The sequence below is a fragment of the Triturus cristatus genome, chromosome 3_1 (assembly GCF_964204655.1).
Source record: "Triturus cristatus chromosome 3_1, aTriCri1.1, whole genome shotgun sequence".
NCBI lineage: Eukaryota > Metazoa > Chordata > Amphibia > Caudata > Salamandridae > Triturus > Triturus cristatus.
Window position 1 is genome coordinate 1,034,153,595 of NC_140583.1, and position 18,628 is coordinate 1,034,172,222.

Sequence of the window (18,628 nt, forward strand, 5' to 3'; positions counted from 1 at the left end):
GTCCAGAATGCCACGCTAGATCGCAGAGCCGTAACGGCCCTCATGAGATTACCATCTAATTGGTCCTTGTGTTCTCGATAGACCTGAATCCCAAGATACTTAAACGTGTGGTGTGCAGTCGATAGTGTAGCGCCACCAAATGGGATCGTGTCTGAGTGGACTCCTTCCCGGAAGTAGAAGCCATGTGATTTCCGATAATTTTTTTTTTTTTTTTTTTTTGAAACCGTTTATTGCAGTTCGTAGAAGTTACAAGTATGGGCCTACAACCATCCGGCCGGCCGCTAGAATGACAAAAAACATATTACACACATACAGTAAAAGTCTCTAGGCAGTGTAGAGCAGTGAAAACAGGAGTAGTCAATGGTGCAGGCCACACAGCTCCAAGCCCACAGTGCGGTTCCCTTTTCTTGAAACAAAACAACACCAAAAAACCACACCCGCAAGGCAACCCGCGATCCAAAATAACAGCACGTGCTCCATAAGTGGGGGATCCAAACCAGCAGCAGAACTCTGGAGAGGGGAATGGGAATAGATCAGGGACTGGGGGACCGCGCGCCCGCGGCTGAGGGAGGGGGGGCCGTCTAGGGAGACGGAGCAGGCGAGGCAGCCGGTAGCAGTGGTGGCTCACAAATACCCCCGCGGTAGACGTTCCAGGGGCCCCAGATTTTCACCCACGCCCCAGGCTTACCTCTCGCCACATACACCACCTTTTCACGAAACATACACCAATCCATATGCTCTTTCCAGTCCGACACCGCCGGGGGCCTCTGGGATCCCCACAATTGGGCAATGTCGCGCTTGGCTATCATGTATCCCAGAGTCACCCACCGCGTCTGCGGGACCGAATAGTCATTCGGTTCCCATACATTCAGCAAGCATCTCCTCGCTTCAGGCAGCAGCGCAACACGCGTCACCACACGCAGGACCTCATGCACACCACGCCAGAATCGCTCCACCTTCGGGCACTCCCACAGTATATGCATGAAAGTCGCCAACGCACCACAGCCACGCTTACACATTCCGTCACCAGCAAAGCCCATACGCAGAAGCCTTGGCCCCGTCACGTAAACCCGGTGAAGGATCTTGAGCTGGACGAAACGAAGGCGAGCCGGGATGGCCACCTCTTTCGGAGAGGCCACCGCGGAAATCCAATCCTCATCGTCCAGCTCCAGCCCGTCGGCAACCCAAGCCTCGCGGAGACTAGTCAGCAGGCACGATCTATCGTTGATCAGTTTTTTGTATATGAGGGAGATCGTGCTGTCCGGGACATGGCCATCTAGGACTCTGTCCTCCAGGGGGGAAGACTCCGGAATGGATGCGACATCCGGGAAGACGGAGCTCAGCGCATGGCGAACCTGTAGGTACCGAAAGTACTCACTGCCCTGCAGCTGGAACTCCGCCTGCAGCGTCTCAAAAGTTTTGAATCCCCCCCTCGTCCAGAGATCTCCCACCGTGCTGATTCCGATCGTGTCCCACTTCTCGAAGCCCTTCGACGTCCACAGGGAGCCCAACCTCTCAGACGCATACAGCGGTGACGCCCGGGTCAAACGGTCCTTCCACCCCATAGCTGCATTAGCCGCGTGCCAGACACGCACCATGACACGCGTCGGTCCCGTCAAACGGGAGTCGGGCGCGCCAGCGTAGAGCGCTCGATTGTAATCGCCACCGGGCAGGAGCATCTTATCCATCTCGAATGCCGGGTTCAAGGCGGGCCCGTAAAGGCCATGATTAATTGCAGCTAGTTGGGAGGCCCAGTAATACCGTTTAATGTCAGGGAGGGCGACCCCCCCATCGTACCACGGGAGCGTCAATTTAGCCAGAGCAATGCGCGGCCTCCCGTCCCAGAACAGGCGCCGCTGGAGGCCCTCCACCTCACGGAAATAGCGTGCCGGGACCAAGTCCATAGTATTCTGGAGGGCGTAGAGGAAGCGTGGCAGGGACATCATTTTAAACAAGGCCGCTCGGCCGAGCGGCGAGAGCGGCAGACGCCGCCAGCGCACCACGTCCTCCCTCAAACGCCGGAGGGGGGGCAACAAATTCCGCTCGTAGCGGGCCTCCGGGTCAAGAGTGATATAGATACCCAGGTACCGAAAACCTTGGGAGGCAATCTGGATCGGACAGTCCCGTGGTAGGGCCGGAGCCTCCCCGGAAAGCACATACACACAGGATTTCGCCCAGTTGATGACCAGGCCTGAGTTGCGACCGAATGAACGCAAAACATCAACCAGGACGATCAGTGATTTACGCGGGGAGGCGAGATACAGAAGGATATCGTCAGCATAGAGGGACACACGGTCCTCATGCTCGGGGGTCCAGCGGAGACCACGGATAGAAGGGTGCCACCGCAGCCACTCCGCCAGGGGCTCCAGGGCCAGGGCAAACAGGAGAGGCGACAGGGGGCAGCCCTGTCGCGTACCCCTCCCCAGCGCGAATGGGGCCGAGACTCGCCCATTCACTACCACCTGCGCCAATGGGCCCGAATATAGCAATTTGACCCAGCTAATGAAACCCGGGCCAAACCCAAATTTTGCCAGCATCGCCCAGATGTATGGCCATTCAAGCGTATCAAACGCCATGGTGGCGTCCAAGGACGCCAAGATGGCCGGCTCCCGCACAAATGGGACACGCGCGAGCACCCCGTGCAAGCGCCGCAGATTGAGCGCCGTGTTGCGGTGCGGTATAAAGCCAGATTGGTCTTGGTGGACCAAATCGCCCACCACGCCAACCAACCTGTTGGCCAACACCTTGGCGAGGATTTTGGGCTCCGCGTTCAAAAGCGAAATCGGCCGATAGGATGTGACCCGTTCACGGGGCCTCCCCTCCTTGTGGATCACCACAATTGTGGCTAGACGCTGGTCCGGCGGGAGGGAACCCCGCGAGTGGGCCGCCAGGAACATCGCGCGCAGGTGGGGCGCCAACACATCCGGGCGTAGCTTGTAGAGCTCGATGGGAATACCATTGGGGCCCATGGCCTTGCCGGATGCAACCGAGCGAATAGCCAGGGCAATTTCGTCCGAGGTGGGAGGGGCGTCCAGCGAATCCCTGTCCTCCACCGTTAGGGAGGGCAGTGCGATGTCCCGAAGCAGGGCATGGGAGTCTGCCTCCGAGCAGGGGGAAACCGGGGAGTAGACTTCGCGGAAATAATCCGCGAAGCAGGAGACAATGGCTTCCGGCTCAGTGACACACGCACCATCAACACTCTCAATCAAAGGCACCACACGGCTCGCTCTCTCCCTCTTATCCAACCACGCAATCAATTTGCCAGCCTTATCACCCACATCATACAATCGCCCCTGCTGCTCTCTACTGAGGCCCCTGGCCGCCTCCGTGACGAGGGCCCGATAGGCCGCCTGCTTTAGGTGTAGAACATGCAACTTGTCGTCTGTTACCCCGCTTCCCAGGTCACCCTCCAGGTCTGCAATCTCGGCCTCCACCCGGGTCACCTCCTCCCGCTCGCGCCGCCGGGCATGGGAGATAAAGGAGAGGGCCTCCCCTCTAAGGACTACCTTGAAAGCCTCCCACAGGGAGATGGCCGAAGAGACCGACCCCACATTCTCATCGAAGTATCGCTGTAGGGATTTGATCAAATCAGCACGAATGGTGGGGTCGCGCAAATACCATGCATTGATTGGGGCCACCCTGCCATCCCCCCTCGGGAAGACATCGAGATGCAACAACAATGGGGAGTGGTCTGAGATACCCCGCTCTAGATGGCGCACCTCCCCCACCCTCCCTGCGTGGGCCGCCGGGACAAGGATGTAATCAAGCCGCGAGAGGCTACCATGGGCACCCGAGTGGAAGGTGTACTGTCGCAATGCAGGATGCTTTAATCGCCAGCAATCCACCAGGCCCAGCGTGTCCAGAAGGCCGGGCAGCCACGTCTGTGCCCGGGGGAGGTCCCTAGGGGGATGGCGATCCATAGACCCAGAGGCTACCGCATTAAAATCCCCTCCAACCACCAGCAGGCCACTCGGAAGGTCCAGAAGGAGGCGCCCCAGGTCCGCAAATGTGGTGGCTTGTAACCCAGGCGGGACGTACACTGATATAAAAATAAACACTCTACCCTCCATTCTTCCCACCAGAACAGTGAAACGTCCCCTCTCATCATGGCGCACCTCATCAATCTCCAACGGGAGCGAGTTCTTGATCATAATACCCACCCCCCGCGAGCCCGAGGTGAAGCCAGAATGGGCCGCCAAACGATATCCCCGCCGGTTCATTGCATGAAAGGAGTTACCTATAAGGTGCGTCTCCTGCAGGAAGACAACATCTGGCGAAATACGTTTTAAGTACTGCAGGACCACACCACGCTTAATCCTATCCCCCAGGCCGTTAACATTCCATGACAACACAGCCAAATCCCTACCCCCCATCATACGTCGAAACAATCGGTCGTCCCCCATCGAGCATCCTAAAAACAACAATATAGTAGCGGGTTTGCCCTGCGGTGCTAACAAACAACACACCCCCCCCACCCCCCGGTCCCAACAAAACTCCCCCCTCCCTGCACCCCTGCATGAGCCCAGACAGCCCCCCCCAAAGTGCAGTGTGCCTGTCGTCCCATAGCTAAAATACTAACTAGTCCCCCAGAGGAGGAGGGAAGCCCCCAACAGACCCCGCACGACCTCCATAGGAGGGGAAAATGCGCAATCAATAAATGGTGAAGGAACAACGTCCAGAGCACGGCCTATGCAGTCACCCCTCAATTCTGCTCCGGCGGGCCCTCCTCGCCAGCCGCGTCCCCCCCGCCCCCCCGGCCCCGATCTCCCGGCAGAGTGTCCAGCCAGTTCCCAGCCGCCTCGGGCCGGTCGAAGAAGTGCGTGCGACCATCCACCTCCACCCTCAGCTTAGCTGGAAAGAGCATTGAGTACTTGAGGTTCAGGTCCCTTAGGCGACGTTTAACACCAAGAAAGCTCTGCCGCTGCTTCTGGACCGCCGGGGTAAAGTCTGGGTAGAAATGTACCTCCATGTTGTCAAGCTTGACCGGTCCCTGTTGTCTGGAGGTCTGGAGGATAGCATCTCTGTCCCGGAAATTAAAAATCCGGGCAATGAGAGGCCGCGGCGGGGCACCAGTCTTAGGTCTGCCCCCGGGGACCCGGTGAGCACGCTCCACCGCAAATAGCTTACTCAGCCCCCGGGGCTGGAGATGGGTCAGGATCAACTCTTCCACGAAGAGATCCGCCGCCTCCGCCTCTCGTCCCTCCGGCACCCCCACAATACGGACATTATTCCTCCGGGCCCGACCCTCGGAGTCCTCCAGTCGCCGGTCCATCAGGGCGCTCGCCTGGCCAAGCCGGCGCACCTCCTTCTGGAGGGCCACCACGTCTGTCGTGAGGCTCGTTGTGGTGTGGGCCAGGGAGTCGACTCGGTCGTTTGTTTTGGACAAGTCTGCCCTCACAAGGCTCACATCCACCAGGACCGAGTCTATTTTTTGCGCCAAGGTGTCGAAACGCTGGTCCACCGAGGCCTTCATCTCTGCGATGGCGCCCATGACGTCCCGGAGGGTCAGATCCACCGGATGAGCGGATGCCTCCGTCGGGCCCACCGGGGATGTGCGCGATGTCTCCGGAGAACCCTTCTGGAGCGTGTAGCGGTCCATACTATTGGCCTGGTGCGCCGTGCCACGGCGGGTCGTCTTCACCTTCGCCCGGTCGCCATCTTGTTTGGTGGACATGCTGGCTCCTTCACCGTCGTGCCAAGCACCCCAGACGGGCCACTATACCAAGTCACGGGTGCCAAGGGGGGGGCAGGGGCGACCACCGAACCGCGGGTCAACCCACCGCCGGCGGGTCAGCCGGGCTCCTGGACAAGGCCACACCACCACACCCCGCTCCGCAGTCCGACCCCGCTTGAGAGCTAGGAGGGCGCAAAAGCGAAAGCGAAAGCGTGGGGTACGCCAGTCGCCCAGCCCCGTTCGCCGCTGTTATTCACTTTGTCCCCGGATCGCCCCACTACTCCAATCCGGGGGGCCGGCGAGGGGAAGGCCACGACCTTCGATCGATGCTCCCACCGGCGTCCGGGGTCCGATTCGAGCCCAAAAAACGGGTGGCGCCTCAGCTCCGGTTCCCCAACACAGTCCCCTTAACAAGGACAGGATATCGCCAGGATTAATTCAGGAGGTCGCGGAGGTCCTCGGGAGCCTCGCACCTACGCGGCCATCTTGGTTGCGTGCTAGGCCTGATTTCCGATAATTAATGGCCAATCCTGAGATGTTTTCAAAGGTACGGAAGAGAGACGGAATTGGCTCGATATCCGAGTCTAGATCCCGTATATAAAGGAGGATATCGTCCGCATAGATTAAGAGGACATGAGTAGTACCATCCACGGTATACCGATGTGGGGTGCTCTGGCTCTCAGCGCTATCGCCAGCGGTTCAAGCGCCAAGACGAACAATAAGGGGGAGAGAGGACATCCCTGCCGGGTGCCTCTATGTATAGTGTATGCATTAGAAATATGATTACCGGTGCGTACTCTAGCCGTAGGGTCCGTATAGAGTAGCCGCACTAGTTTAAGGTAGTCCTCCGGGAGTCCAAACCGCTGAAGAGCCATAAACATGTAATGCCACGCGATGCAATCAAACGCCTGCCTCAAATCAAGGGTCAGGAAACCTGCGGCAGGGTACGCGTCAGCGCCTGCAGTCATAATATAGTGTAATCGTCTAGTGTTTAGAACGAGGACAGTTTATAGCAAATAAAGCCAGCAAATGTAAAAGCAAGATGTGAGTTACAAAGTCAATAGCAAGCAACAGGCAGAATGCATTCCTAGGTCAACTTTCTGAAAGTCTCCAAGATGTCTTTAGTGAACGCAGACAGCTGTGCTGTTTGGAAGGCTGTAACCTAAAAAGGACGTAAACAAAAAAGTGTCTTACCTGTGAATCATTTTTGTCAGTGCAATTATCATCCTTCTCAGCTTGTATTTGCTCTTGGCTTTCAGATTTGATCAGTATTTCAGATGGAGTGAAGTCCTTCATGTCTGCCACCGATCCCTTCATTGCTTCTGTTTGTTCCTTTACAGTGGCAGTATCAGACATCCTCATTAGAGGTCACTTGGAAATTCTACAGCAAATACACAACCTTTGGGAAAGATGAGAAGATAGAGAATTCATTTTTTAAGCTTGCTATAGCTGGATCTTTAACTGCAAAATCAAATAATTGTACACCCAAAAAAACAATAACAGCACTGTGGCATCTATCCAATTGTTTTTGGATCATCTGAAATTACTCTCTATTTTACATCCTTCACAGGAACCTCAATCACAACATCTACATTCAGTTTGATTAATGCAAAATAATTTAACACAGGAGGATGGGTTTCCAAGAATGTGTAAATAAAGGGGCCTCAGAGCTCTGAGGTAAAACGTAGTACGTAGCACTCAAGAAAAAAGGTCAACAACAATATTTTCAGCCAGCCGCTTTCATCAATAGCTCTGTTGCTGCCAACCACATTTTATTGCAAAAACAACAGTTGATGGACAGAATGCAGAACAATGTCATACATTCACCCCAGTACAAAGATCTGGGCCTAAATCAATCGTTTTTTTGCTCACCATGCCATTCCAGTTTGGACCCAGCCATATGCATAATCAGTCTTGACCCTGTGCCTCATGGGAACAGTCCAGCCTGAACTGCCAAGCCAGGTCCTCCCTGGACTGGAAACAAGCATCCTAGGACCGGTTTCGGGGTTACACCCCTCTTCAGCCAGGATAGCTTGATTCCAGTGGCAAGGAGAGCACGGGACGGGACTCACGTCTGAGCATACCCGTCCCACTAGGGGTGACAAATACAAAAACAACAATTGATGGACAGAATGCAGAACAATGTCATACATTCACCCCAGTACAGAGATTTGGGCCTAAATCCATTGTTTTTTTTGCTCACCATGCCATTCCAGTTTGGACCCAGCCATATGCAAATCAGTCTTGACCCTGTGCCTCATGGGAACAGTCCAGCCCGAACTGCCAAGCCAGGTCCTCCCTGGACTGGAAACAAGCATCCTAGGACCGGTTTCGGGGTTTCACCCCTCTTCAGCCAGGATAGCTTGATTCCAGTGGCATGGAGAGGGGTGAGCAAAATAACGATGGATTAAACCCAGATCTGTGACTGGGAGTGAATGTTTTGCCAATGTGCAACATTCCGTCCATCATCTTGTGTGTTCTGCTGTTCCCCCTATGTGGGAAGGGCATGCCCAGACGTGGGTCCCGTGCTCACTGCGCCACTGGAGTCAAGCTATCCTGGCTGAAGAGGGGTGAAACCCCGAAACCGGTCCTAGGATGCTTGATTCCGGTCCAGGGAAGACATGGCTTGGCAGTTCGGGCTGGACTGTTCCCATGAGGCACAGGGTCAAGACTGATTTGCATATGGCCATGTCTGAACTAGTGTGGCGTGGTTAGCAAAATAACGATGGATTAAACCCATATCTGTGACTGGGGGTGAATGTTTTGCCAATGTGCAACATTCCGTCCATCATCTTGTGTGTTTTGTTGCTAACCACATTTTATTGCCACTCACCCCAGCATGCAGCAATGGGACAGCCAGATAACCTGAGCCAGTGCAGACAGCTGTAGCAGTGGTTTGCCCCACTTTTGGATATAATACATATATGTCATGTTGTCTGTCTTTATAAGGATTGTCTTGCCTGAAATCAGTTTAAAGAAGGCTTACATGGCTAGACGAATGGCTAGCAGTTTCAGATAAGTGATGTGCTGCCCCTTGTACTGATGCATCCAGGTGCCCTGTACAGTCATGTCATTCGGGTAAACACCTCAGCCCATGAGAGAAACACCAGTGGCAATGATCAGCTGTGGAAGGAGGTCTATCAATCAATCAATCAGGGGTTTGTATAGGGCGCTACTCACCCGTGAGGGTCTCAAGGCGCTGGGGGTGGGGAGGGGGGGAGGGGAGAAGAGCGGCTTCGGATCAGTCGAAGAGCCAGGTCTTTAGGTCCTTCCTGAACGAGTGCAGGGTCGGGGAGTGTCTGATGTTCACAGGGAGCTTGTTCCAGATCTTGGCCGCGATGTAAGAGAAGACTCTTCTGCCGGTTCTGTTTCTGCGGATGCGGGGGACTTCGGCCAGGGCGAGGTCTGTGGAGCGAAGGTTCCTCTTGGGTACGTGGAAGGACACGCTCTCGTTGAGGTATTTGGGTCCGATGTTGTTGAGGATTTTGTAGGCGTGGGTGAGGAGCTTGAAGGTGACCTCTTCTCGATGGGGAGCCAGTGGAGTCCTTGTAAGTGTTGGGTCATGTGTTACAGGGTGTACGGATGGAATTTGCACGACCATCCCTTTGAAATTGTTCCCCCTATATGACCCTCTGTAAAAACCTCTAGAAGGTGAGTAATAAGTTTTGATTTTTTGGGAAGTTGCTGATGTGTCAGTAGCAGCAGACCGAGCGCCTAGTCTAAACGAGGGGCAGTGCAAGGAACCACTGAATGTGTTGGTTTGAAATCCCCCATTGATTTTGCCACATCTGTGTCCTTTTTTAATTTTTCAAGAGCTCTCTCAACTCGAGGCCCAATAGGTGTTCTTTATCAAAAAGTAAATTTACGACAGCTTGTTGGACTTCTGGTTTAAAGCCCGACACACGAAGCCAAGCATGTCTACGGAGTAGAATGCTTGTATTTATACATCTAGCTGTAGTGTCAGCTGCATCAAGGGCACATTTAATGGAGTTATTGGTAATTAGTTTTTCTTCTGCAACTAACTCCTGTCCTCTCTTTTTATACTCTTGTGGGGGATGTTGAAGGAGCCCCTCAATCTCATCCCAGTGTGCTCTATCATAGAAAGCTAATAGAGCTTGGTTATTAACGATTCTCCATTGGTTTGCTGATTGCGAAGCAACCCTTTTGCCGAAGGCTTCAATTAATTTTGACTCCTTATCTGATGGAGGAGCAACCCCAGTGTTTTGGGATTTTGCTCTATTCATAGCATTTACTACAGCTAGAGGGTCTGGTGTTAACTGACCTATAATATTCATAAGGTCTGAATGTGCAGCCTTGTACTCTTTGTCTAATCTAGGTGTGATAATGCGAGCTTTAACTGGGTCTTTAAAAAGTTAATCGGCATGACGGAGAATCTCTTAGCATTGGTAAATATTGTGTTCCTCTTTGAGCATAATGTGAGACTATCAAAGAGGAAGTCATCGTCAATGGGATCTTATGTAAAAGGGCCTGATGGAAGGCTTCTGCGCTAGCAATTACATCTTGGAAAGCTGAACCATAATCTGGTGCTGAAGGGCATGAAGGAGAGAGGTCAGGGTCAGTATTGTCCTGAGGTTCTATGTCATAGTCCTCCTTCGAGTCTTGAGGATGTGGATGGTCTATAAAGTCTTCATCAGTATCTTCCATGTGTGAAGGGGATTGATGTGGTGAGATGCCTTCTTCCACTGAATGTGGTGAACAATTAGGATGTGGTGTTGTAGGTTGTGATGGAGACATAAGTAAATGGGATTGTGCAGGACTAGTTTCTTTGTCACTTAGGTTTTTAAGAGGGGGAGGTCAAGTGTCCGGAGCTTCTTGGGAAGTTGAGGCTTTGATGGCTGAACAATAATCCTTTTTGTACCAGGCTGAATAAGGAAGGTTTTCTGTTTCAGATCAAGTTTTTCGGACATCGCCCCGAGAATTGGTTGAGGTGGTGATTTTGATCAGACAGTAAAAGTTTTGGGCCCAAAAGTAAAACATTATGGTCTGGGAATGCCATTCAATTTCCGTGCATGCCCGCTCGGTACTGAACCAGTAGATCATTTTTGTTTCAGTCAAAGACACCCGTTTTGGGAGATGGCGTATGATTTGGTGGAGGTGGAAGCTTCTGCAGAAAGTCGAGGCTTCAGTGCCAAGCCCGAAGGCGAGGCACCCAAAGGCATTTTTTGGTGCGCGCCAAGGATTTTTTGCATTGGCAGCCTATGAGCAGTTTTATCAGTGGAAAGTGATTTTGTATGCTTTGGATCAGAGGGCAGTAGTACTCACAACCCGACAAGCTTGGAAGGATTCCACCATGTCCTAATCTTGTTCCTGTTCGGATTTGGAACCGAAATGGTGTATGGAGATGGATTCTTCGTCGGCTGGTCAGGAGTGTCCTTGGTGTTTCTGCACTGCATCTCGAAACGACGTTGGTCGCATAGAATTTTCTTCGACAGGAATGATTTGCAAGCCTAACATGTACTTTCCTGACGATGGGGTGAGAGGAATAAGTTACAGACCAAGTGAAGATCTATAAAAGGGGATTATGAATGGCACTGCGGACAAAAACTAAACAAATGTGGTTCATTAGCAGCTCATCTTCCTTGCCGGTGGAGTCTGGCATGGCCTGTAGGCCGAGGAGGCGAGTCGATGATCCTGGCCCATTGAAATTCCGCGATATAGAAGTTAACTACCCAATGGAAACAATACTGTTGAACATACATATAAATTGCTAACGGTATGGAGGCCGAAAACTATATCCAACTGAGGCACAAGAGAGTACTTCCGAAACCCGTCGGTGGAAAGAAACATTCTAACAATGGGGTCAGTGCCCATGCACGATGTTACAGAAGGGAGGAGTCATATAGTCTTGTGACTCGAAAAGAAGTCTTTGAAGAAAAATAATTTGTAATCATCCGAGCCCAACACTAGATGGCGGACTTATGCAAAGCATGTGTATCTTCAGCCACACATGTCTTGAACATCACAATTCACCTACAGCTAACGTACGTAGTTCAAGAACAGGAAGCACCCAGTCACACTAAAAACTTTAATATCCTTGAAATTCCATCAGGTTTCAGGACATATCAGCCTCCCGGGGGGCAGGTCAACCAAGTAAGTGAGCACTAGGCACACACAAACTCAGTGTAGGCTCATTAAGGGAGGTAGAGCATGTCAAATGAACACAAGAAAAATGCAGTGTATAATTGTGTAATATTAAGGATTATGGCAGGGTGTTATGGAGCAGTAATGGGTGACTTGAGCACAACATAAATAAATAAACAAAATCGACAAGTTGAATGAACACAGCTGCATTTAGGCAGTGACAATTAGAATGATTTATGTACATATCATTGGTATTGAAAATTTAATTTTGGTTTTCGTATCGTCAGAAATGATTATTAATTTTTTGTTTTGATAATCCATCCTTGTATAATGTTGATTTGATATCAATGAAATAATTGCATTTAGTCAATAATCCTGATTCATTGTTATATGTTGACTGCGAGATGTGATTCGCGCATGCAACGGTGAAAATGTTGAGAGGCATAGTCTTTCAATGGTTTAAGTGTCCCGTGACCTGTATTTTAATGGACTCATGAGTGCGCCACAATATGTGAGCAAGGTCCGAAACGAGTAATCATGGATGAAGTACACAAAATGAAATTTTAATGCTGGTGATTATCGGTGTCTGTGCTTGGTATTTTAGAAAGTGATTCAAACACATGTATATATACACATACATATATGAACAAATTACTTACCTTCGGCAACACTTTATCTGGCAAAGACTATATCTAGCCGCTGACTTCTTACCTTGACTTCTAGCCGCAGATTCCTTATCTTTGAATTTACCCAGGCATCAGATTGGATCCGGAAGATTTTGGACGAGGAGTACTACTGCTCACTGGTAGGTGGCATCTGTTGGCTACTCACAGCGTTGTCCACGCCATAAGTGACGTCCGTATCAACTATACAGGCGCCACCTCGGCACACTGACGTCAGTTACGTTTCACGGCTTTCCACACCAGAAGCGCAGAGCCATGAAGAGCACCGACATTAGTGTGTCCAAAGTACGGCCCTTAAAGGAATCAGCCTGACCATAGAGATCTGTCTGCAAAGCAGGGAGGATGGGTGGGTCGGTAAGGAATCTGTGGCTAGATATAGTCTCTACCAGATAAGCCACTACCAAAGGAAAATAAATAACTTGTTCATGCAATAGAGACGTCTAGCCGCAGATTCCTTACCTTTGAATAGATACCCAAGCAATACCATTTCCGATGGAGGGTCTGAAGAAAAATTGGGAAGTCCTGACTCTCCAGGCAGTAATGCTTGGTAAACGTGTGCAGGGAAGCCCACGCTGCTACCTGGCAGATGTCAAGGACTGAGACTCTACATGTTAATGCAGTGGTTGCAGCTTTAGCTCTGGTGGAATGAGCCTGTAAACTTTTAGGAGGTTGCTTCATGGCCACTGCATAGCAGATCTTGATGCAAAAAACAACCCATTGAGAGATTGTCAGTTTCTGCACCACCTGTCCTTTCTTCGCACCAACATACCCCACAAAGTGTTGGTCGTCCACCCGGAAAGCACGTGTGCGGTCAAGGTGAACGACAACACTCTTGTTGGGTCCAGACGGTGGAGATGCACCTCGTCCTCAGAAGGACGTGGAGGAGCATGGAAAGTGGGCATGGTGACAAATTGGCCAACATGAAATGGTATTACCTCTTTTGGAAGGAAAGAGGCTCTAGTGCAAAGCAACAGTTTGTCTGGATAAACTGAGAAAAATGTAGGCTTGGAAGATAAAGCATGTAGTTCACACATCATCTGGCCGATGTAATCGCCACAAGAAAGGCTGTTTTGATGGTGAGCAGCCTGAGGAGACAATTGTGCAAAGGTTTGAAAGGAGCGCACATCAAGAATGTGAGAACCAAGTTAAGGTCCCACTGAGGCATAAGGAAATGTGAAGGGGTAAACACATGTACAAGACCCTTCAAAATCCAATTTACAATGAGATTTTGAAAAGGGAGGGTTGGTCTGGCAGCCGCAGAAAGACTGCCCTTGAGAGTGCCCAGAGTAGATCCCTGCTGAGAGTGCCCAGTGTAGAGCCCTGCTGGGCAATGGAAATAATGAATAACAGTAGCTCAGAAAGAGGGGCAGAAAGGGGGTCAATTTGTTTGGAAGAACACTATGCTACAAGTTTTTTCCAATGGCTAGCATATACCATCTTGGTGGAGGGACGCCTGGCTGTACGAATAACGTTAAAGACTTCAGGAGGAAGGTCGAAAGCTGTCAACTGCTACCGCTCAATCTCCACAGAAGAAGGTGGAGTTGACAGGTCTGCTTGGAGGATCCTCCCCTGCTGCTGCCAACTAAAGATCCTCCCGAAGTGGTAGCCTGAGCAGAGGCTCAACAGTTATGTATCACAAGCTTCTGAACAAGACTCTCCATGCCTAGTTCAGAAACACAAGGATGACGGTTGTTCCTGATCCTTCCAGAGAAGTCTTCTGGGCAGGAGTGTTATGGGCGGAACATCCGGGTGGAGAGGTCATTCGTGATCCGCTAAGCATCAGCGGCTGAGTTGGAACCTGCCAGGTACTAAACCACCAGAGATATGCCCTGCTGTTCCAGCCATGTCCAGAGAGGCTTTCAATGCCAGTCAGATCGCACGGAGCTCCACCATGTTCATGTGAAGCCCGGATTCTGCCAGAGACCAGAATCCTCTGATCTCCACCCCATTTCAGGAGTGAGGCATCAGTCACTACTGTGAGATCTGGTTGGGGAAGGGAAAGAGGTCATTAGCCACCACTGAAGGTCCTTTGCAGTTTCCTCCGACATCTGGACCATATCAGAGAGATTCCCCTGATGCTGTGCCCACTTTAACTTCAGGTCCCACTGCTGAGCCAGCATATGCCATCTGGCATGTGTCGCCAGCAGGATGCAGGAGGCCATTAGGCCCAGCAGCCTCAGAGTCAGTCTCATCAGAACCCAGGATACAGGCTGAAATATCAGAATCATAGACTGAATATCCTGGAATCGCCGCTCAGAAGGATAAGCCCGAAACTGCACGGTGTCCAAAACAGCTACGGTGTGATTTTGGCATGTTGATAGTAAACCCTAGCAAATGCAGGAGGTTCACTGTAGCCTGGAGGTGGGTAACAACGGACTGGGGCGAGCCCGCCTTCAGAAACCAGTTGTCGGATTAGGTGAAGACTGCACCCTTGACCTGCGCAGCCGAGCTGTGACCACTACCATGTATTGGTTAACACCTGAAGGGTGCTAGTAAGACCAAAAGAGAGGACGGTGAACTAAAAATGCTTGTGGTCTACAGTACGCCGCAGGTAGCGCCCTTGGGCAGGCAGGACAGGGAAGTCCAACACTACCATCCAGTCTGATGGGTCTTGGGGAGACAAGACCTGAGCCATGTGAGCATCTTAAACTTCTCCTTTTTTAGGGAGAAGTTGAGGGCTCTGAGATCAAGAATAGGATGAAGATCCTTGTCCAGAAGTAATAGCTACCACAGCCTACTTCTAGCACCTGAACCCTCTCTATGGCTCCCTTGGCCAAAAGAGACATGATTTCCTCTTAGAGCGGGGACAAGTGATCCTCCATCAGCCGGTTGTAGGATGGTGGCATGAAGGGTGGGGTAATCTTAAAGAGGAGGGTCGAACCATCTGCAAAACTCACCTGTACGATGTTCGGGACTGCCATAGGTGGAGGTGATGGCGGATCCTGTCATCAACTGGACGCCAATGATCTAAAAGGGCAGGATTAAGAAGGTTTGGAGGCTGCAGGTGCCAGGGGGCTAGTGGTGGTTGGACCAGACTGCTGGCTACCTGACCCACAAGGCTGGTAGAAATCGCAACCTCATCCATGCAGAGGCTGGGAAGCTTGCGCAGCTCGTGGCTGGGATACGGTTGACATGGTTGAAAACCCCTCCTGTGGCCACGAAACAAGCAAAAGCAGACTGGAGATGACGTGGGGCAGCCGTAAGGCCCAAAGTCTTGGCCATGGCCCTCAAGTCCTTAAAGCACTCTGCCTCATCTCTGAAGAGACAGGTGACATCCAAGGGCATGTCCATTAAGGAAGCCTGGACATACCCCAAAAAGCCAGACGCTCTCAGCCAGGCGTGGCATCTGAGGGCCACTGTCAACAAACCCACTCTGCCCAGTGAGTCGGTCGTGTCCAATCCATAGCTTATAGTGAACTTTGCTGAATGTCTCTCCCGTTTGTGACTGCTTGAAGGATAATGGCCTGGGCCTCCTCTGGGACCTGTGGCAGCACTTGTGCAATCGTTTCCCACAGCGGCCCAATAAGCAAGCGGTGTTCACTGGCCCTAATGCAGGGCTGGCTTAAGAAAACATTTTCTTCCCCAAGCAGTCCAGCCTCTTGGTTTCCCTGTCCGCAGGAGCATCAGGGAATGCACCATGGGAAGTGCAAGTTTGGACCACCAAGCTCTTGGGTGAGGAAATGTGGGTCCCATGTAGCGGGGTGATGGGGGAGGGAATCGTCCTATTCACAGGAGCCCCTGTGCTAGGTTTGGACCCAGAAGAAGTTAGTAAGGCCTTCATTGAACTGGAGTAGCGGTTCAGAGGAGGAGACTCCTGGTTGCAGGACCTCTGTCCAGATGTTGGTCTTGATTGCCACTAAGGGCAACTTAAGGTTGAGGACCTCAGCCACCCTCCGCACCACCATTGCGCATGTAGTTTCCTCCTCCGTAGCCACGGCAGGGGGAGAATACATGCCGTATCTGGAGGCATATCAAGGATGCTGGCAACACCCATTTCCTCATAATGTCCAAATCCTGATCATGTGGCTGGTATTCTAAAGGGCCCAGCGACCCCTCCCAGTCCTCCCCTAGCCTGGCACTTTGGAATAGGGCACAGGTTCCATTCTAGGACAATGGGGTCCTGTCAGCAACAGAATCTCCGCTGTTGCAGCTCCATGTCGGGTTTGGGGAGGACAATTGGGCTGGCGCCATCAGTGGGTGCCAGCGGCACCTGGGAAGGTTGGAGAGCCACGACCAGTGCCAGTCCGGATCCATGACCTGACCCATGAGAACCCACTGGAGCGGAACCAGATGGGGTCCCCTTTGACCCCACGGGCCCAAAGGCAGGTCTGAGGGGTCGGGCTGCTCAAATATAAGACACATGGTCTCACAAAACTCCAATTTGAGCAAGGGCTGCTCCGACTTCTGGAAAATTAGGGAGGCACGGAGTTGGCACAGGTTCCGAGGAACCGTGCATCAAACGCCGATGTTCCTTCGTCATGTCGGCCAACAGATGAGAAGGCGAAGCACGCTTTGACTTCATGTGTTTTTTGTGCCTCTTACCTTAATGCCCCAATGATTTAGAGCGAGACAAAGAGGGCCTCGGACTCCTAGAACGGTCCTGAGAGTTTTCTCTGGACTGAGACCGTGCCTTCTGCAGTCTCGTATGCCGAGCTACTAGCAGCTTCAGGAACCTCTCCCTCAAAGCAGTTAGCGCCATGGCCTGGCAATCGGTGCACGACTAGGAGATCATGGTTGCGTTCCAGGCACCACAAACAAATGCAGTGTGGATCCATCACGGATATGGCACACTGACCGGTGCCACAGGGTTTGAAGCCGGTTTACCTCAAAGGCATCCTAGACAACCCGGGGGGGGGGGGGGGGGGGGGGGATAACCTCAACATTTCAACAAAATGGAACAAAAAATCCGGTCACAAAAATAGGGGTAGCTTTTGTCTCTTGTATTAGCACAGGCTGGCACAGAGAGAAAAGAACTGACATCAGCGTGCCTATATAAGTAACGTGGCTGTCACTTCCAGTGTGGATGGTGTGTGGAGCCGACTGACGCCACCTACCGATGAGCAGGGGTATTGCTCATGAAAAATCTTCAGAATCCAGTCTGGGTTTTAGGAAAAAGCCAAGTTTTAAGCCCTTGCCTGAAGTGCATTATATCAATTGAAAATCTCAAAATCTCAGGGCGGCTGGGAGTTCATTCCACAATAGACCTGCTTCAATCATGAACGAATAAGAGGGTGTGTGACAAAAGACATTGGAAACAAAGTGTTCAATGCTATCATTACAAATAACTATATATCATGGGTATGGAAATTCTGAAGAATTCTGCTTGTTCATGGGCTGAGATGCTAAAAATATTTACTTGTTCTGGGAAACAATTCTCTTTCCATTTTCTCTCATCCAGACAGGTTATAGATTATAGCAATGTTCTCATATCGCAGCTTTGATTGTGTCAATCTTTGCATGCTAACAAGAGTCTGATTATGTCATCTTTCAGATTCTACCAGACTGAATTTTAAACGGTTCTCTTTATGGCAGGTCTTTGAAGATTCAGTTTAACAAGGACTGTGTTCTTATTCCAACAATGTCACTATGCAAGCATACAGATTGGATCACATTTTTTTTATATATGCCAGGTGTCTAATAATGGCCTAACTCTCTTTTGTTCCCTAGTTTCTGAGGAAGGACGTTACTGAATGCTTTGGAATATGGAATACATTTTTTAAATACACTCAACATATTTTACAACATGTTACTTTATATAAAGCCATGGAATACTTGACATTAAAGCGACAAGTCACAGTCTGACCTTTTGTTGCACCCATTGCCTGTTGCACTTATGTGACATTTATCCCCAATCTTTCTCCAATGCAACTAGAAGAGCCACCTCCAGACAAGATTTGCCTCAAAGATTGTTTTTTAAATATGGGAAATAGGATTTTTGTCATCCGATAACTCTGAGAGATTTTTGCAAATGTTAAGGCCCTAGTGCCTTCCTATACCACACAGGGTTAGAGCACCCAATGCCTAGCTTGAGAATATCAAAACATACACAGACTCTCCCAACCTGGAGTTCTGAAACATATGTTCAAACCGTTTGATCTTCAAATACTTATTGTTCACTATCACAAATGTTCCCTCCCTCCATCGACGGATGCCCTCTCTATCACAACTG

The 18,628-nt window shown here is 51.1% G+C and overlaps 1 protein-coding gene across 12 annotated transcripts in view; it reads right to left on the reverse strand.

Moving 5' to 3' along the window:
- Positions 1-18,628, reverse strand: part of R3HDM1 (R3H domain containing 1) — a 532,254-nt gene that overhangs the window by 496,105 nt on the left and 17,521 nt on the right. For 11 of the 12 annotated variants that reach the window (XM_085645759.1, XM_085645754.1, XM_085645751.1 and 8 more), the window contains exon 2: positions 6,869-7,073. In XM_085645759.1, coding sequence (XP_085501885.1) covers positions 6,869-7,036 — 168 coding nt within the window. In that variant the 5' untranslated portion in view covers positions 7,037-7,073. Of the gene's footprint in view, positions 1-6,868; positions 7,074-18,628 lie in introns of those variants that run through there. The other variant, XM_085645760.1, reaches the window with a different exon arrangement.